The sequence below is a fragment of the Bos indicus x Bos taurus genome, chromosome 17, assembly GCF_003369695.1.
Source record: "Bos indicus x Bos taurus breed Angus x Brahman F1 hybrid chromosome 17, Bos_hybrid_MaternalHap_v2.0, whole genome shotgun sequence".
Lineage (NCBI taxonomy): Eukaryota > Metazoa > Chordata > Mammalia > Artiodactyla > Bovidae > Bos > Bos indicus x Bos taurus.
This window is the reverse complement of record NC_040092.1, coordinates 335,085-351,210: the sequence shown is the minus strand read 5'-3', so window position 1 is coordinate 351,210 and position 16,126 is coordinate 335,085. Positions and strand designations below refer to the sequence as shown.

Genomic DNA, 16,126 nt, shown 5'->3' with positions numbered 1-16,126 from the left:
TGTCTCGACCTCGGGCCACTGGGAAGTCCCTCAGCACGAGAATTTCAAGGCACAGCCCCGGGGCCCCGTGAGGCGTCAGGTCATCTGTGAGCGGGTGAAAGTCCTGAATTCCAAACCCGCTGGCCCCACACCTCGTGCTGGACTGGGCGGGGGCCCGGGGAGGGGACCCCGACCAGCGGGCAGCAGTGAAGGTACTGCCCCCCTGACTTTCACACTGAGAGGGGACACAGTCTGCCCAGCGCCGGCGCTCAGAGATGGCAGAGCCCACAGGCCAGCAGAGGGCCCAAGGGCGCAGGAGGGTGGGACAGGATGGGGCTTCCTGCCTGTGGAGGGGCCCTCACCTGGGGGGCTGCTGACCACAGGCCTGACGTCCCTCCCTGAGGGACTGAGAGCCCCAGACGTGCCTCCTGGGGGGGCGCTCCCGGGGGGGGTCCAGGCTGAGGGCACCTGGGAGTGTCGCTAGGAGTGTGGCAGTGACCGAAAGAGACAGGAGGCACCCCGCCTGGGGAGACCTCAGCCTACGTAGGGTGCAGACCCTGGCCCGCCTTCACAGCGCCCGGGGGCCCCTTCTCAGGGTGGTCTCAGCGGGTCCACCTGCGGGTGTGCAGAGCACAGGGCACTGGGGTGGCAGCTCACCCTCACCCCTTACCAAGGATCCCAGAACTGGGGCGGACCGGCTGCCCAGGTGTGTGCACTCGCAGAGCCAGGTACAGCCACCAGCAGCTGCCGGAGAGGAGCCGGGCTGGCCTCGCGCCAGGCATCAGGCTTTCTGCCCGGACAGGGCTAGGAGTGGGGCTCTGCAGGCCAAAGCCCCTGGCATCCATCCTGATGAGTTGGGGGGGGGGGGCATGCCCTGACCTCAGCTGGGCAGAGCCTGCCAGGCCAGCGCGGTGGAGGAGCATGCATGCGGCCCGAGCCTCTGGGGCGGGCTTCACGGGGGGCACACCAAGGATGATCAGAGGTCAGGTGTGGACGGGGGTCCCATGAGGGGGGAGGAGTCAGAGCCGGGGTCTGGGTAAGGGGCCGGGGATCGGGCAGGGACGGTGTTGGGGGGCCGGGGGCCCTGGGCAGGGAGGAGGCGGGGTGGACAGCGACCGCGGTCACGGGGGCCGGGCTCAGTGCGGGTCTCGGGTGCCCCGGCGCCCGGCCGGCGGGAAGGGAGGGCGTCGCCCCAGGCCGCGGGCGCGGGGCGGTGGGGCGCCCGGGTCCCCGCCCCCGCCGGCCGCGCCGGGTCGCGCGTGGGCGCGGCGGGCGCCGATTGGCTGGCGGGCGCGCGGGCGGGGCGGGCGGCGGCGCGGAGGGGCCGGTCACCCCGCAGCCCGGCCTTGGCCTCGGCTCGTCGCCGCCCCGCCCGCGCGCACGTCCCCCCGGCGGCCACCATGAGCACAGGCCTGCGGTACAAGAGCAAGCTGGCGACCCCAGGTGAGCCCGGCGCCCGCCCGCCCGCGCGCGCGCGCGCCTTTGTCCCCGCCGCCCGCGCGCCTCTCATCGCGTGTCTCGGTCTCTCTCCCGCCCGCCGGCCGGCCCTGGACCCCGACCCGACCCCCGACCCGACCCGCACCCGCAGAGGACAAGCAGGTACGCGTGCGCCGCCGCTCACTCGGCCCGCAGTCACCCATTGTGCCAACAACCCGCGGCGCCCCGGCGCGACCCCGCCCCCGCCCGCCGTCATCCCGCCCTGTCGCGATAGCCGATCGTCAGCCCGGGTGCTGCCGGGCGGAGGCGGCGCCGTGCCGGGGTCCTGGATCCTGACCCTGGCTTGCGCGGCGTGGGCCCCTCCCCGATGGGGGATGGGCCGGGTGCCCCCTCCCACTGGTCCAGCGCCGGCCTCTCCTTGTTGAACTGGCCCGAGACCGCGTGCTGGGGGTCCTGAGGGAGCCCCTGGTCATGGAAGGCCAGGGGCGGGGGGAGGGGTCTGTGTCCAGCAGCCAGGGCCTTCCCAGAGCGGCCCCACACAGAGAGGGTGGGCGGCTGCTCGGGCCACCCCACCCAGCTTCTCTGCATCCTCTTCCCACTGAGTGATGTGAGTGGGCTGACCTGGTGCCTCTTCCCCAGACTGGGAGCCTCCAGGGCCTGGTCTGAGTCATCCCCCTGCCCAGCACGGATCTTCAGACCTAGGGGGTACAAAGTGGTTCACCCAAGGGCCGGCCTGGACCCCCACCCTCCAAGTGCACAGGGCTGGACAGGAGGCCACCTGGACACCCACTGCTAACCTGGCTGAGGTCAGGTTTAAATATCGAGGTGACCCAATGGAGAGGGGCGCATCTGGGGAGCTTGGGGCCCTGGGGCAGCCCCACTGGCTGAGGTCTCTCTGCTCAAGCGCAGCCGTGTTTTGGGCAGAACAGGAAGGCCGACTCAGGCACCAGGGTGGCCTTGGCAACCCTCGTCAGGGATGGGGGTTCACACCCTGGGTGGAACCCCGCAGTATTGGCCCAGGTGCAGCAGGCGGGCGGAGCAGCCTGGCAGGTGGGGCTGGGGCTGGAAGTCGAGGGCTGTGCCCTGGGCTGGGCGAGGCTTGTGGGGAGGGGCCTCTCATCCTCACCCTGCCAGCGAGGGGCTCCCCGGGGAGCCGGGGCCGGGAGCTGCCTGCCCGTGCTGCGGATCGAACAATGCAGGAGATGCAGGGCCAGCCCGCCAGCCTGCCATTGTTCAGGGAGAGACAGGGGAAGCCCCGGGAGACCAGCCCCCCTGCTCCAGGGCCTGCAGACGCTTGGGGTCCTCTGCTGGGGCTCCAGCCCCGCTAGGCCGGTGTCTGCCCCACCTGGAGCTCAGCTAGGACCGGCCTCACCCATGCCTGCCCCTGGGGCACGAGTCAGAGGCCGTGATGTGGGTGGGGTGTAGCTTCCCCCCGGGATCGGGGCCAGGAGCCAGGCGTTTGGGGCAGGCTCCCCGTGGGTCTTCACTGTTCCATTGTTGGTGTTCTGAGCCTCAGCCTGTTGCCCCTCCAGGAAAGAGGGGGACTCTATGGACCCCTCCGTGCCCACCACCTTAGGCACTGGGTGGGGGGCTCTGGTGGTCCCCTGTGCCCTCCCCCACTGCACCCCCTCTCAGCGAAAGTGGTGGCTCCACTGGCTCTGGCTCCTGTTCCCAGAGCTGACGGAGAGATTCTAAGAATGAAAACGCCTCGAGAGCGTCAGGCACCAGGCGGTGGGGAGGAGGTGGGCGCGGCACGTCTGCGGCTCCAGGAGTCCTCAGCAGTGTCTGAGGACCAGACAAAGCGGGCGGCAGGGCCCTCTGCTTGGGGACCCCCAGGGAATCCCCAGCCCTGTGCAGGTGAGGTGGGACGCGGGCTGGGCTGGCAGGGGCTGGGCTTGTCCCTGGTCCCGGGCCTCCCGAGGCTGTGCCTTACCAGCGGGCAAACCGAGGCCGTCTGGGCAGTGCACCCTTCAGGCCCCAGGGTGTGGGGAGATGAGGCCAGGCCCGCTCTGTCCTCGGAGGTGCCCTAGGCCCGAGACATCAGCTTATCCACCCGGCAGGAGCTGGTCCTAGCAGCCATGTCTAAGGTGGCGCCTGGGGTTGGAGGCTGGGGGATACTCAGCCCTGAGGCCCCCCACAGGTCCACGTGGCGGGTGCTTTCTTGGAGCCAGGGCGGGGGGCCGGGCTGTGGCCTGTGCACCACCCCCCCCCCATCCTCTTGGATGAAAGGCGCTCCTGTTCCCAGAAGTGGACCCACCCCTCCTCCCCAGGTGCCAGAGGCCTCCAGGCCCCATGGCAGCAGCTCCGGCCTGGACGGGGGTACAGAGGCTTCTTAAGCAGGGAGCTAGGAAGGGAGGGTGGGTGGGGGTGTGGGGGCCTCCCAGCCCTACTGACGGAGTTCACAGCGGGTCCACCTCTTTGGATGCTCAGCTCCTTCCCATTGGTCTGGCCTATTCAGACTCCGGTGGGGGCCTGTGGGGTTGGGGAGAGGCTGGGTTTGGGGGCTCACAGGCGAGAGGGCGGAGCTAGCCAGAGCCCCCCAGGCCCCCTATTGCCCAATCCTGGGGGGTGAGGGCAGGGTGGAAGCTAAGACAGAGTGCCCCCCGGGAAGGGGTCCGCTCCATCAGCCCCCCTCGGCTGGCAGTAGCTGTCTGGCCAGCAGGGCTGGCCGGCGGGTTTGGGGAGCTACGCACGGGCCACAGCTTCCGCGTTTGCAGAGGGGATGGGGGGCGGCATCTAGGGCTCTGACCGCCCCCTGCCGCCCGACGCGGGCCTGGGTGGGGAGCGGGTCTCTGCCCTCGCAGGTTCCCCGCTGGTCTTGGCGGCCGCGGCGGTAAACATTCTCCGGACACATGCGGGGGGCGGGGCGCGCAGGGAGGGGTGCGTCTGTGGGGAGTTTCGGGGGGCCGGGCTGGAGCGCGTGGATGGGGCTCCCTCTGGCGGCGGGCGCGGCGGCGCGGACCCGCCGTGGACCAGCCCCCGCCGTGCAGTCGCGGGGCTGACGGCCCGAGCCGCGCCGCTGCGCGCGCAGCCGCCTGCCTGCCGAGCTGGGCCCTGCCCTCCTCCGCTCCGATGGCTCCGCCCGCGCGGCCTCATTTCCAGGCGACTGTCTCCCGGAGACCGCGCGCTCCCGTCCGGCGCAGGGACCCACTTGTGCCCGGGGCTGGCCGTCTGGGGCCGGACCCGCGGCTCGAGGGGGACCTCGGGGTCGCGCATCGCGTGAGCACTGCCCCGCCCTGGGCCCCGGTGCCCGCGTCCGTGCGCCCCGGGGGCGAGAACACGCCTGGCGGCGGGCGGGCCTGACCCTCTGGGCCCCAGCGTGGCCCGCACGGTCCCAGGCTGGCGGGGATGGACTCGCTGGCAGCACCCCAGGACCGCCTAGTGGAGCCGCTGCTGTCGCCGCGGACCCAGGCCCAGAGGCGGCTCAAGGTGTGTGTGGAGTGGGGCGCGGAAAGTGGGTCAGCGCGCGCCCACCCCGGTGCCCGGACTGGGGATATGACGGGGGCCGCAGGGTCCTGGGGTCCTGGGCTGTGCACGGGGCCACAGGGAGGCCGGGGGCTGCTGTCTATAAATAGCCGCAGCCCCGCAGTCGCTGCCGCCAGCCGCCCCCGCGGCTGGATCGGGGCCAGATGGGGCCTCCCACCCTCTACTTTCGCGGAGGGGTGAGTATTGAGGTGGGGGCTTCTCCAGCTTCGGAGGTCCTTGGGCACGTCTGAGGGGTCCGGGTCCTGGTGCCCTCTGCCCCCCACCCAAGGACACTGGCCTTGCTGGATGTGCCTGTTGCCCCTGCTCCAGGCACTGACTTGGCGTCTGTGAAGCCCTTGAGGGCACCACCACCCTCCAGGCCCACCTGCCTCCCACCTCAGGGGGGGCCTTTGCCCACAGACCCTCGCCTGCTGCTGCCACTGAGATGCCACTCTCCCGGGGGACCCTGCCCTGCTGCCCCCCTGGCCTGAGCCCGGTAGGGGCAGGGGCCGGGGCTGCTCCAGGAACAGGAGCGTGCCCCTGACCCGCCCCACCCCCGCCAGGACGTCGACAAGCAGTACGTGGGCTTCGCCACGCTGCCCAACCAGGTGCACCGCAAGTCTGTGAAGAAGGGCTTCGACTTCACGCTCATGGTGGCCGGTGAGTGGCCCAGGCCCCAGGGCGGGCAGGGGCACGGGCAGCCATGCTCTGTCTGGGGCCTGGGACCTGACCTCCCCACTGCATCTGTGGGCAGGGGAGTCAGGCCTGGGGAAGTCCACACTGGTCCACAGCCTCTTCCTGACCGACCTGTACAAGGAGCGGAAACTGCTGAGTGCCGAGGGTGAGTGGGCCCCACACCCCCTGCTGGGTGAGCCTTTCAAGGGCTCCTTCCAGGTCCAGCCCCGATCCTCTGTCCCTGAAGCGTGGGTCCAGACCACCACCAGGCCACGTAACCTGGGAGTGTCTGGGGTGCCCGGGCGTAGGAGTCAGGGCTGCAGAGGCCACTCTAAACCATCCCTGCCCCAGAACGCATCAGCCAGACGGTTGAGATCCTAAAGCATACGGTGGACATTGAAGAGAAGGGGGTGAAGCTGAAGCTCACCATCGTGGACACACCGGGCTTCGGGGACGCCGTCAACAACTCTGAGTGGTGAGGAAGGCTTGCCTGGGCTGGCCTAGCCTCCGGCTCCCAGCCCGGCTGGCCTCACGTGCCCCCTGCCCCCAGCTGGAAGCCCATCACCGACTATGTGGACCAGCAGTTCGAGCAGTACTTCCGGGACGAGAGCGGCCTCAACCGCAAGAACATCCAGGACAACCGGGTGCACTGCTGCTTGTACTTCATCTCCCCTTTCGGGCACGGGTAGGTGGCTGCCCGGGCCAGGGGGCCTGGCCCGCCCGTTCCTCAGGCACCCCCTCCCGCCACCCCACCCCTCAAGCCCCTCACCCCGGCCCCTCACAGGCTGCGGCCGGTGGACGTGGGCTTCATGAAGGCCCTGCACGAGAAGGTGAACATCGTGCCCCTCATCGCCAAGGCCGACTGTCTCGTCCCAGGGGAGATCCGGAAGCTGAAAGAGCGGGTGAGCCTGCAGGCCTGGGGGGTCTGCGCGGGGCTCAGAGGGGACTGAGGCTGCCGGCCCCTCCCCTGACAGTCCTCGCTGGCTGCAGATCCGGGAAGAGATCGACAAGTTTGGGATCCACGTGTACCAGTTTCCTGAGTGCGACTCGGACGAGGATGAAGACTTCAAGCAGCAGGACCGGGAACTGAAGGTGAGCCTGCAGCGCTTGGGGGACCCCAGAGGCCACGCTACAGCGGGTCTAGAGGAGCGCTAGGGCCCTGGTCTGACCTGGGGCGGGGGGCGGGGCTGGGGTGGGTGGCGTGAGACTTTCATCCAGGCTGTAGAGTCTTAGCTGGGGGTGGCTCAGGTCCCAGCTGGCCAGTGTGGTTTGGGTCCCGTGTGGTTCATGGGTCATGGAGTGCTTGCCAGAATATGAGGGCACAGTCATTGGCCAGGCCCCACCCTGGCCCTGCGCTCAGCCCCCTTCTCGTACCCCAGGCCTGTGCATGCCCCGACTCACAGAGTCCTGAGCTCTGGCGGAGGGAGGTGGCTTTGAGTGGTGATGGAGAAGCCAAGCTGGGGACAAGTGGCCACTAGGCCAGGACCAGGGTGGGCCCTTCACCCCAAAGTCAGCAGGGGTATCACTAACAGCCGGCACAGGCTCCGCTCTGGGGAAGGAGGGGGAGGGTGCCAGGCGGGGAGGGTACATCTGATTGGGCACATCCTGGCAAAAGCTCTCCATGTAAGGGGCACCAGCTCTGGCTTCAGCTGGCAACAGAGAGGCCCAAGGTGGGGATAACAGGATCTCTTTGGGGAGAGGTTATTGTTGGGGACACTGGAGGCGTGCCCACGCCCCTCTTGTACTGTGGACCTCACACCTATGCTAACTGGGCATGAGCCCTTGCACCTGCCCCCCCCCCCCCAGGAGAGCGCACCCTTCGCTGTTATCGGCAGCAACACGGTGGTGGAGGCCAAGGGGCAGCGGGTCCGGGGGCGTCTGTACCCCTGGGGGATCGTGGAGGGTGAGTCCAGGCCTGGGGCACAGCCTTTGGGTGGGAAGGCTCCCGTGGGCCGGTGGCCCACTCACCGGCCACCCCTGCCCGCAGTGGAGAACCAGGCGCACTGCGACTTCGTGAAGCTTCGCAACATGCTAATCCGCACGCACATGCATGACCTCAAGGACGTGACCTGCGATGTGCACTACGAGAACTACCGCGCGCACTGCATCCAGCAGATGACCAGGTGCGCGCCCCCGCCCCGCCCGCCCCCAGTCCCCGCCTGGAGGTGCGGGAGTCGCAGGGCCGTGCTGGTGGCGAGGGTCAGCCCGGCCTCCAGCAGCCTTGTCCCCGGTGTCCACCCTGCAGCAAGCTGACGCAGGACAGCCGCATGGAGAGCCCCATACCCATCCTGCCACTGCCCACGCCCGACGCTGAGACTGAAAAGCTCATCAGGATGAAAGATGAGGAGGTGGGCGGGGAGTGGGGGGCGGGGCCAGGCTGGGTGGGCGGGGTGGGGCGGAGCCAGGCTGGGCTGGGGGGGCAGGCCCCGCCCACCGCTCACTCACACCGCCCCCTGCCGCTCCTGCCCCGCCCCCAGCTAAGGCGGATGCAAGAGATGCTGCAGAAAATGAAGCAGCAGATGCAGGACCAGTGACCCCGCCGCAGCCCCACGTGCCATAACTATACTGCCGGCTTCCGGGCTGGCCCTTCCCACCCCCGGACCCCGACGGGCCTGGACTCGACGCCGGATTCATCTGGATCGCCCATAGGCCCGGGCGCGACCCCCAACCCCAGAGTGGCCCAGACCTGGTTTTTTTTCCCTCCTGTTCTCAGAGACGCTGGGTCACAGCCCCCAGCCAACCCTAATTTATTCTCAGCATCGACCCCTCCCCTCGTTTGTATCTGCTTCCCAGGGGCGTGGACGTTGGCCCCCCCACATCCAGACCTCTCTGGCTTTGGGGCGCTGGATCTAAGTTGGGTGGTCACTTGTGAGGTCTGCCCCCAACCGGAAGGTCACTGAATTGACTCCAGGCCCCATTTTCATGGGCGGGAGAGCCGAGGCAGAGTGGGGGTGGGGGGCCGATCCCCGGGACCCTGGCCTGTTTCCCGACTCCTGAGCCTCCCTTTGGGCCCCCGTGGGTCCTTCTTACCCCTTACCCCACTCACCAGGCACCTCTGTGCACAGGTTGGGAGCGGAAGTGATTAGGCTCCCTCCCGACCTAAGGAGGTCCGCTGGCTGCAGGCGACCGTAATGCGGCTGGGCTTCGCAGTGAATGCCCGCGACCCTCCCCCATAGCCTGGCCTGGTCCCGGGCGGGGGAGGGGGGGGCTCCAGTAGCAGCGGGTGGTCGGCAAACGCTTCCCCCGCCCCTGGCCCACCCTTTGCCCATCAGGGGCGGGAGGCCCGCTCTGCCCAGCAGCACTGTCGCTCTGGGTTCCTGAGTCCCTGGTCCCCGTCCCTCCACCCGCATGATCCCTGGCCCCGAGCCCCATTCTCCAGTGTGTTCTGTTGTGAATGCTGCACCCTGTCCTGGTGACAGGAGAACAATGTTGGTGAACGTCGAAGAGGGTGTCCGCATGGTCTGTGCGCCCCGGGAGCGAGGGGCCGGAAGCTCGGTCGGCCGGCAACCTGGCGATAGCGCTCTATCTGTGCTGGCGGCTCGACCTCTGGGTTATTTCTGGCGGGGTGGCCGCGTTGTGGTCGGTTCGGCAGGCGCACCAGGGCCGGGGAGGGGAGGGGCGGGGAGGCCTTATTGCCCGGTCCTGCGACCACCGCCCGGAGCTCCAGAGCTCGCCCGGTCGCCGACCTCTCGCCATGGGCTTCGGTGAGTCTAGGGTCTGCCCAGGCCGCGCGCTCCCCGAGGACATCTGGCAGGGAGGCTCTCAATCCTATGGGCTGCAGTCAGAGCAGTTCGGGCCAGACCCGGAGGACCCTTCCAGCCGGCGGGCGGGTGGAAAGGCTCGCGGGCGGTGGCGATGCCGCCCGGGACCCCGCGGGCCGGGCTCACCGCGGCGCTTCCCTTCCAGGGCTGCGCGGGGCGCTGAGCCTGCTGCTTCTGCTGCTCGCGCCGCCGGGCCGCTCGGCCGCGGGCTGTCCCGCCCCGTGTCGCTGCGCGGGTACGCGCGTGGACTGCGGGCGCCGCGGGCTGACGTGGGCCTCGCTGCCGGCCGTCTTCCCGCCGGACACGACCGAGCTGGTGCTGACCGGCAACAACTTGACGGCGCTGCCGCCCGGGCTGCTGGACGCGCTGCCGGTGCTGCGCGCCGCGCACCTGGGCGCCAACCCTTGGCGCTGCGACTGCCACCTGGTGCCGCTGCGGGCCTGGCTGGCCGGCCGGCCAGAGCGCGAGCCCTACCGCGACCTGCGCTGCGCCGCGCCCCCCGCGCTGCGGGGCCGCCTGCTACCCTACCTGGCGGAGGACGAGCTGCGCGCCACCTGCGCGCCCGGTGCGCTCTGCCGCGGGGCGCTGGCGGCGCAGCTCCTGCTGCTGGTCCTCGGGCTGTTGCACGCGCTGCTGCTGGCGCTGCTGCTGTGCCGCCTGCGGAGCCTGCGCGCCCGCGCCACGCGCCGGAGGCCGCTGAGCGAGCCGCTGGCCGCCGAGCGCGCGACCCCCGAGCCGAGCGACTGGCGCTGAACCGTGCAGCCGGGCCCCCTCCCCCGTCCTCAAGATCTCCCAGACCTGCCTCCCCGGCGGCCCCGCGCAGGGGCCCGACTGCTGCGCCGCCGCTGGCCACACGCACCCATGCCTGGACTTGGACCGAGGACCCCCCCACGCTGTCTACGCTGCCAATAAACCCTGCTCCCCACCCGACCGATCTTCACCGTGTGCCGCGGAATCCCCTTCCCAAACCCAGAAAGAGCTCCGAGGAGGGAGGAGTTCCCACATGGCAGTTCATACACCTCCATATCACCTCCTGGTCGGGAAACATGGGGTGGGGGCAGTGAGCGAACTTGCCCCCCACCCCCCGACTCTCCCCAAAGTTCAAGTGGGGAGGTGTGGAAGGGCTGGAAGGACAGTGCCCACCTGGGGGGGGGTGGGGGTGAGGACAGTGTGGGGACAGTAGGAGCCCCACGGGCGGAGCGTGTGCCGAAAGCACGTGCTTGGAGTGGAGGTTTCTGGCTGCCAGGGCGGGTCTGCCAGGTGGCTCCAAGGATGGTTCAGGGTGTGAGGCTCCCCAAAGCATCAGGAGTGCTTTGGACCAGGGATGGTGAGGGCAGTCAGGGGCCCCAGCCGGACCTTCCTGGGCATTTGAGTGAGAAGATCTGGAGAGCAGGTAAGGACAGGGTGAGCCTTGTGAACTGGGGTCCACAGAAGCTCCCTGCAGGAGTGAGGAGGCACAGGGGGTTGCAGGGTCTCTGAATCGTGTCCTCCACCTGGCTGCCACCTCCTGCAGGAAAGCACCCCTGACTGCTTCTCAGGCCCTGGTCTCCCCCATCCCAGCCCTGGATCCAGGCCGAGCCACCAGGGCCTGGAAAATCCTGAGTATGTGCCCCAGCGTGGCTCAGGCTGCTAAGCTGGACCTGGCGGCCCCAGAGAGACAGCGATGCTTTCCCCACTTCCGCTCTAGGTGTGGCCCCCACCTGTCTGGCCCTGTGAACAATGTAGGCCGCTGATGAGGAGCCTGGGGCCTGAGCCCCGGCTCCCAGGCCCAGGAAGGCCCCTGGCCCCACTGACCCGGTCGGGGAGGCTGCCACTGACACGGTCTTTGTCTCAGCCTTTGTGGGACAAGACGGATGGCCCTCCGGCCGGGCCGATGCTATCTCGGGGCTGCCGGTGGGACGTGAGGTGGGAGCCATCCCCTCCTTTGTGGGCAGGTGCGTGGCATCCGGCCCATTGTGGGCTGCAGCTGACTGTCCGCTGTCCATCCAGGCTTATCACCAGATCTGGGATAGCGGCCCCTTCTGCACAAAGAAATGCCCCCTGCCCCCCAGGGAGTGGCCCGGAGCCCTGGTGGGGGTCAGAGGTAATAGTCATCGTGCAAGGTACACAAGCCACCCCCTAAACTCAGCCCCATTGCAGTGCAGGGATGGGGTGTCACCCCTTCCTTCCACAGCAAGAAACCCGACTCTGAGGGGGGCGGGTTCTCCCTGTTGGGCCGCAGAGCTTTCTCCGTAGCTGCCCTGGGAGCAGAGCTGAGACCAGGCCCCAGGGATCCCCTCTCCTCCTCGCTGAGGCCTCTGTGGGGCAAATGCAGGGCCCAGAGAAAGGGGCCTGGGGGCTCCTAGGTGACCTCAAGCTAAGACAGGGAGGCCTCCCTGGGCTATGGGACAGGTCCCAGCAGGAGCTGGGAGTGACCAGTGGTGAGCAGGGGCCCAGCTTCCCAGCCAGTGTCCTGTTGAGGGGGTGGGTGTGGTAGTCCCGGGGGCCAGGGGCTGCGGAAGCCTGGATCTTCTGACAGAGGAACAGGCCGGCATCATGGTGTGGTCAGATCCGAGGAAGAACTTCCCCCTCAGACAACAGGGCAGCAGAACCTCGTGGTTACTCCAGGCTCGCCCTGCCCTCCTGCCAGTTCCCCGTGATTTCTAGGGGCTCCGGCCATGGTACTGACCACCAAGGGCTGCCGGCCCTTACCCTGAGCTGACACTCCACACACAGACCCTGGGGCCTCAGCCTCTGGGGTGTGGCGAAGGGGCGCGGTCCCAGCTGGGGGCCCTGACCAGCCCAGAGCATGGGGGGAGCACAGCCCCTCTGCCAGCCCCGGGCCTCTGTGTCCCTTTCTCCGTCTCAGGGAGGATACCCTGCCCCAGGGTGCCTTCCCCACTGACAGGCTGGTCCCCCCAGGGCTCAGACTCCATCCAGATGGGAACAGCCCTGCTGGCCCCTCATGCCTGCAGCCCCCAGGTGGGCAATTACGGGCCCCTTTGCCCTGCAGCTCCAGTCCTCTGACCACACTGGTCCCCAGTTTCTTGGGGTGGTGGGCAGCCTCAGAGCAAGGCCGGGCTCTTCCCGGGGCAGGCACGAGCTTCCTGCTGCCACTCTTTCCAGAGTATCCAAGGCCTCCCTGCCCTGCATCCTGGCCTACTCTGCCCAGACACGTGGCGCACCACCCCGGGCCGCCCCGACGCTCAAGCCACATCCTGGCGACTGGAGGACGACCGAGGGGGTGCCTAGAGCGCTGAGTCCCTGCGAGGCCAGGCGGCGGCCCAGCCGGACACAGCCCTGAGAAGCGCGCGGAACCTCGGTGTTTTCGTCCCTGAAAAGGGCAGATGCCACGGCCGGTCCTCCCCGGAGCGCGGCCTCAGCCCGGCAGCAGAGGGCGCTCGCGACCCGCCGAATGGCCCCCGCGGGGCACACTGGGCGGAGGACGGCGCGGGGCGCAGGAGCCCAGGGGCGCGGGGGATGGAGAGGTTGCGGGGGATGGAGGGGCGCGGGGGATTGGAGGGGCGCGGGGGGTTGGAGGGGTTGCGGGGGGATGGAGGGGTGCGGGGGGATGGAGGGGCGCGGGGGATTGGAGGGGCGCGAGGGATGGAGGGGCGCGGGGGATTGGAGGGGCACGAGGGATGGAAGGGCGCGGGGGATTGGAGGGGCGCGGGGGATGAAGGGGCGCGGGGGATGGAGGGGTTGCGGGGGGAATGGAGGGGTGCGGGAGGAATGGAGGGGTGCGGGGGGATGGAGGGGCGCGGGACGCAGAGCAGGACTGGGCGGCCTCAGGGTCCGCAGGGCGCTCCGGTGGGGGCGGGGCAGGGCGAGGGCGCCCCCCACACACATCGACAGCCGGTCGTGGTTGCGGGAAGATAAGGGGCTTCTTCCGCCGGCGGCAGTGGCCCGGGACTCAGCCCAGTGAGCCCGCGGCGCGGCCGTCCGCCGCTCTTTGGCTCGGTGAGCACTTACTGAGTCCCTGCTGTGTGCGCCCGCAGGCGGGGGCTGCGGGGGCGTGCGGAGGGGACCGTAAAAGGCTGGCTTCGCCGCCCGCCGGGTGCCCACGGATAGGGGCACCTCTCGACCAGGCCGGCGGCGGAGCGCGGTCCCCGCGGCCCTCCAGCCTGCGGAGGGACCCGCCGCCCGCTGGGTGCGAGCTCCGAGGGTCCCGCGGACGAGGCCCCGGGAAGGGCTGGGGGCCAGGCCCTGGTCGTGCTGGGGGTGGGCCCGCCGCCCAGACGGAGCAACAACATTGGTGTGGGTGGCGGGGCCCTGGGGGCCCATAGCTCAGCGCACCGTCTGCGCCCACCCCCGGCGTTTCCGATGGAGGACAGGCAGCGGGTGATAAATCACCAGAGCCCAGCCCCCCACCGGGGCGGTCGTCGGGAAGGGGGCTCCGTGTGACAGAGACGGGCCTAGAGCCGTGAGACGACCGACCGCAGAGACAAAGCAGGGTCCCTTTACCGACCCCCCACCCTGGGCGCCCCTCCAGACACCTCTCCACCGGCCCATCTGGAAACCAGCTGAGAACCGCGCACCCCAGCCTGCTGACCCCCAACGAGGGGGAGGGGGGCCAAGAACAAGGCTTCCGCAGCCACAGCTCCCTCCCAGGGGCGGCTGTAAATCAGTGGGGGGCTCTTGCCAGCACCCCCCAGGCTGAGGGGATCTGTGGGGTCCCTGGCCCTGGTGACTGGGCCCAGCCCTGGCTGTGTCCCTCTGTCCTTGAATTGTCCTTGGCAGATTCCCCCACCCAGCTCTCTGCAATACAGTCACCAGCCCTGGGCTGTCTATACCCGGTGCTATCTACACTGGGCCTGTATATATCTGGTGCTGTCTACACCAGGGCCGTGTACACCAGGGCCGTGTACACTGGTGCTGTCTACACCCAGTGCTGTCTACGCTGGGGCTGTCTACACCCGGTGCTGGCTACAGCAGGGCTGTGTACACCCGGTGCCGTCTACACCCGGCGCCGTGTACACCCGGTGCTGGCTACAGCCTCACTGCCCTCATCGTCTCTGTCTGCAGACAGGAAATGTCTGCAGGGAGACATCCTGTTGCACCAGGAGACCCCTGGCTGGCCCGCAGGAACTGGGGGTCAGCGGCCTCCCCAGCACAGCCTCCAGGGGTCCCCTCTGCCCCAGGGGAAATGCTGTCTGTCCCTCCCTCCATCTGGGTTTCCTGTCCCTGCGCGCCAGCTGCTGAGGGCCAGCAAGACAAAGAGTGCTGAGAGATGGGCCAGGTGGGCCCCGCCACAGGTGTGAGCACCCTCTGGGGTCAGGATGCTCCTGGGACCTGCAGGGGGAACCAGAGCCTGATCTTGGCAGTGCCCGCCCTGGGCATCTGTCCTTCAGATGCCCCACCGGGCACAGGCGGCAGAGATAAGGCCACCTGGTCACAGGTAAGCCTGCAGACGTCCACCATGACACCTTCCCTGGCTTGTCTCAAAGGGATGGGCATGGGGATGGGGGCTTCCTTGTCTCAAAATACCTTTGGCACTCTGGGAATTCTGTGCCTGAGACAGGCCCCGAGTGTCCCGGGGGCTGGCCTGGGCCTTGTCACGCAGATGGTCCCCTGGATGCTCAGAACCAGCCCCCTGAGCCCCAAGCCAGTGTATGGAGGCGGGGACAGGGAGGGTCTCGGTCCAGAGGAGAGTGTGGGGGTGCCAGGTGCCCTGGTCTCAGCTTGGGGGAGGAGGGGAGGGCCTCCCCCTCATTCATTCTCGCGCACGTTCCCACTCGTGGGCACCCCTGCCCGGAGGCCGCCAGCAGCATGGTGCAGGCTGGGCTGCAGCACCTTGGTCCTCGGACCTCCGCCCAGCGGGGACCAGTCCCCCTGGCTGCCGAGGCGCTGCTGTCTGTGCCTCGTGCCAGTGTCCCAGGCCCATGGGGACCTTCACAGGTGGGGGGCTGGAGGGGCTCCCCCAAGCTTTGCCTGCTGGCTTCCCCGGGGAGCGGGGATGCAGACCCCAGGGGAGGTAAAGGGTTCCCATGGTGCTCTGTCTCCCGCCCAGTGTGGCCTGGCCTGGCATGCCCACCCTGAGAGGGGGCTGCAGCCTGGGGCTGGGGGTCCCGGCAGCGTACACGTCACCCGGGCAGTCGTGCCCCCTTGGCCTCTGTGGGCCCCCGCAAGAGACGGTGCATCTACGCAGACGTCTATTTTGATGTGGTTTGTGTTGGGGCGTTTGCTTTTCTCTGGGCTTTGTTTGTTTAAAGATGCTCTTGAAGAATTCCAACCCGTCTGCAGGTCCTGAGGACCGGCTTCTGTCTGGGCGGGGCTGGGGACAGGGCCCTGAGAGCCGCCTGTCCCAGCATGCCCGCCCGTGCCCCGTGCCCACCGGAGGGGCGCCCGTGACAGACCTGGAGCAGGTGGGGCCTGCGACGCCACCGCCGAGAGATGTCACCCCGGCGGGGCCGTGCGCCTCTGTGTGAGGAAAGCAGGACCACCTGTGTGTCGGGGCTCTGGGTCTGCTGGTGCTAAATGCTGTGCATGGCCCTACTGTGTGCAGTCCTACCGTGTGGGGCCCTACTGTGTGCGGTCCCACCGTGTCGGATCCTGCTGTGCGTGTCCCCACTGTGCGTGGTCCTACTGTGCAGCCCTACCATGTGCGGTCCTACTGTGTGGGGTCCCTAGTGTGTCAGATTCTGCTGTGCAGGGTCTCAACCTGCTCTGCAGGTCTCTTCTCTGTGGGTCCCTGGTGTGGGAACGTCTTTGAGGGGCTCAGGGCTGCCTCTCTTTACTTGGGGTGACATGGCTCAGACACTGTGACGTCTGGGTCATCCGTCAGTCCCTCTCCCTGGGCTGAGGGTCTACTGGTACCAGACTCTCCCGGG

General features: G+C 68.9%; 2 protein-coding genes across 3 annotated transcripts; both read left to right on the top strand.

The window, feature by feature from the left end:
• Positions 1–1,287: 1,287 nt before the first annotated feature.
• On the top strand, positions 1,288–9,000 carry SEPT5 (septin 5). Of its 2 annotated transcripts, XM_027566011.1 has the most exons (12): positions 1,288–1,422; positions 1,568–1,578; positions 5,445–5,541; positions 5,636–5,722; positions 5,908–6,031; positions 6,107–6,241; positions 6,341–6,458; positions 6,547–6,648; positions 7,363–7,459; positions 7,544–7,679; positions 7,802–7,904; positions 8,034–9,000. In XM_027566011.1, the coding sequence occupies exons 1-12, from the start codon at positions 1,380–1,382 to the stop codon at positions 8,088–8,090; spliced, it is 1,110 nt and encodes a 369-aa protein (XP_027421812.1). In that variant the 5' UTR covers positions 1,288–1,379; the 3' UTR covers positions 8,091–9,000. The 2 variants fall into 2 exon arrangements, with proteins under 2 accessions (XP_027421812.1, XP_027421811.1); XM_027566010.1 differs by lacking the exons at positions 1,288–1,422; positions 1,568–1,578 and adding an exon at positions 4,481–4,845.
• Positions 9,001–9,097: 97 nt separating this feature from the next.
• GP1BB (glycoprotein Ib platelet subunit beta) lies at positions 9,098–10,247 on the top strand. The gene is made up of 2 exons (XM_027566012.1): positions 9,098–9,260; positions 9,463–10,247. The coding sequence occupies exons 1-2, from the start codon at positions 9,251–9,253 to the stop codon at positions 10,068–10,070; spliced, it is 618 nt and encodes a 205-aa protein (XP_027421813.1). The 5' UTR covers positions 9,098–9,250; the 3' UTR covers positions 10,071–10,247.
• The last annotated feature ends 5,879 nt before the right edge of the window (positions 10,248–16,126 follow it).

What these genes read in the sequence shown, in the direction of transcription:
- SEPT5 (XM_027566010.1), top strand. Translation starts at nt 4,765, where the DNA reads ATGGACTCGCTGGCAGCACCCCAGGACCGCCTAGTGGAGCCGCTGCTG. An exon ending in AGGCCCAGAGGCGGCTCAAG is followed by an intron (nt 4,846 to 5,444) that starts GTGTGTGTGGAG and finishes CACCCCCGCCAG; the next exon opens with GACGTCGACAAGCAGTACGT. An exon ending in ATCTCCCCTTTCGGGCACGG is followed by an intron (nt 6,242 to 6,340) that starts GTAGGTGGCTGC and finishes GGCCCCTCACAG; the next exon opens with GCTGCGGCCGGTGGACGTGG.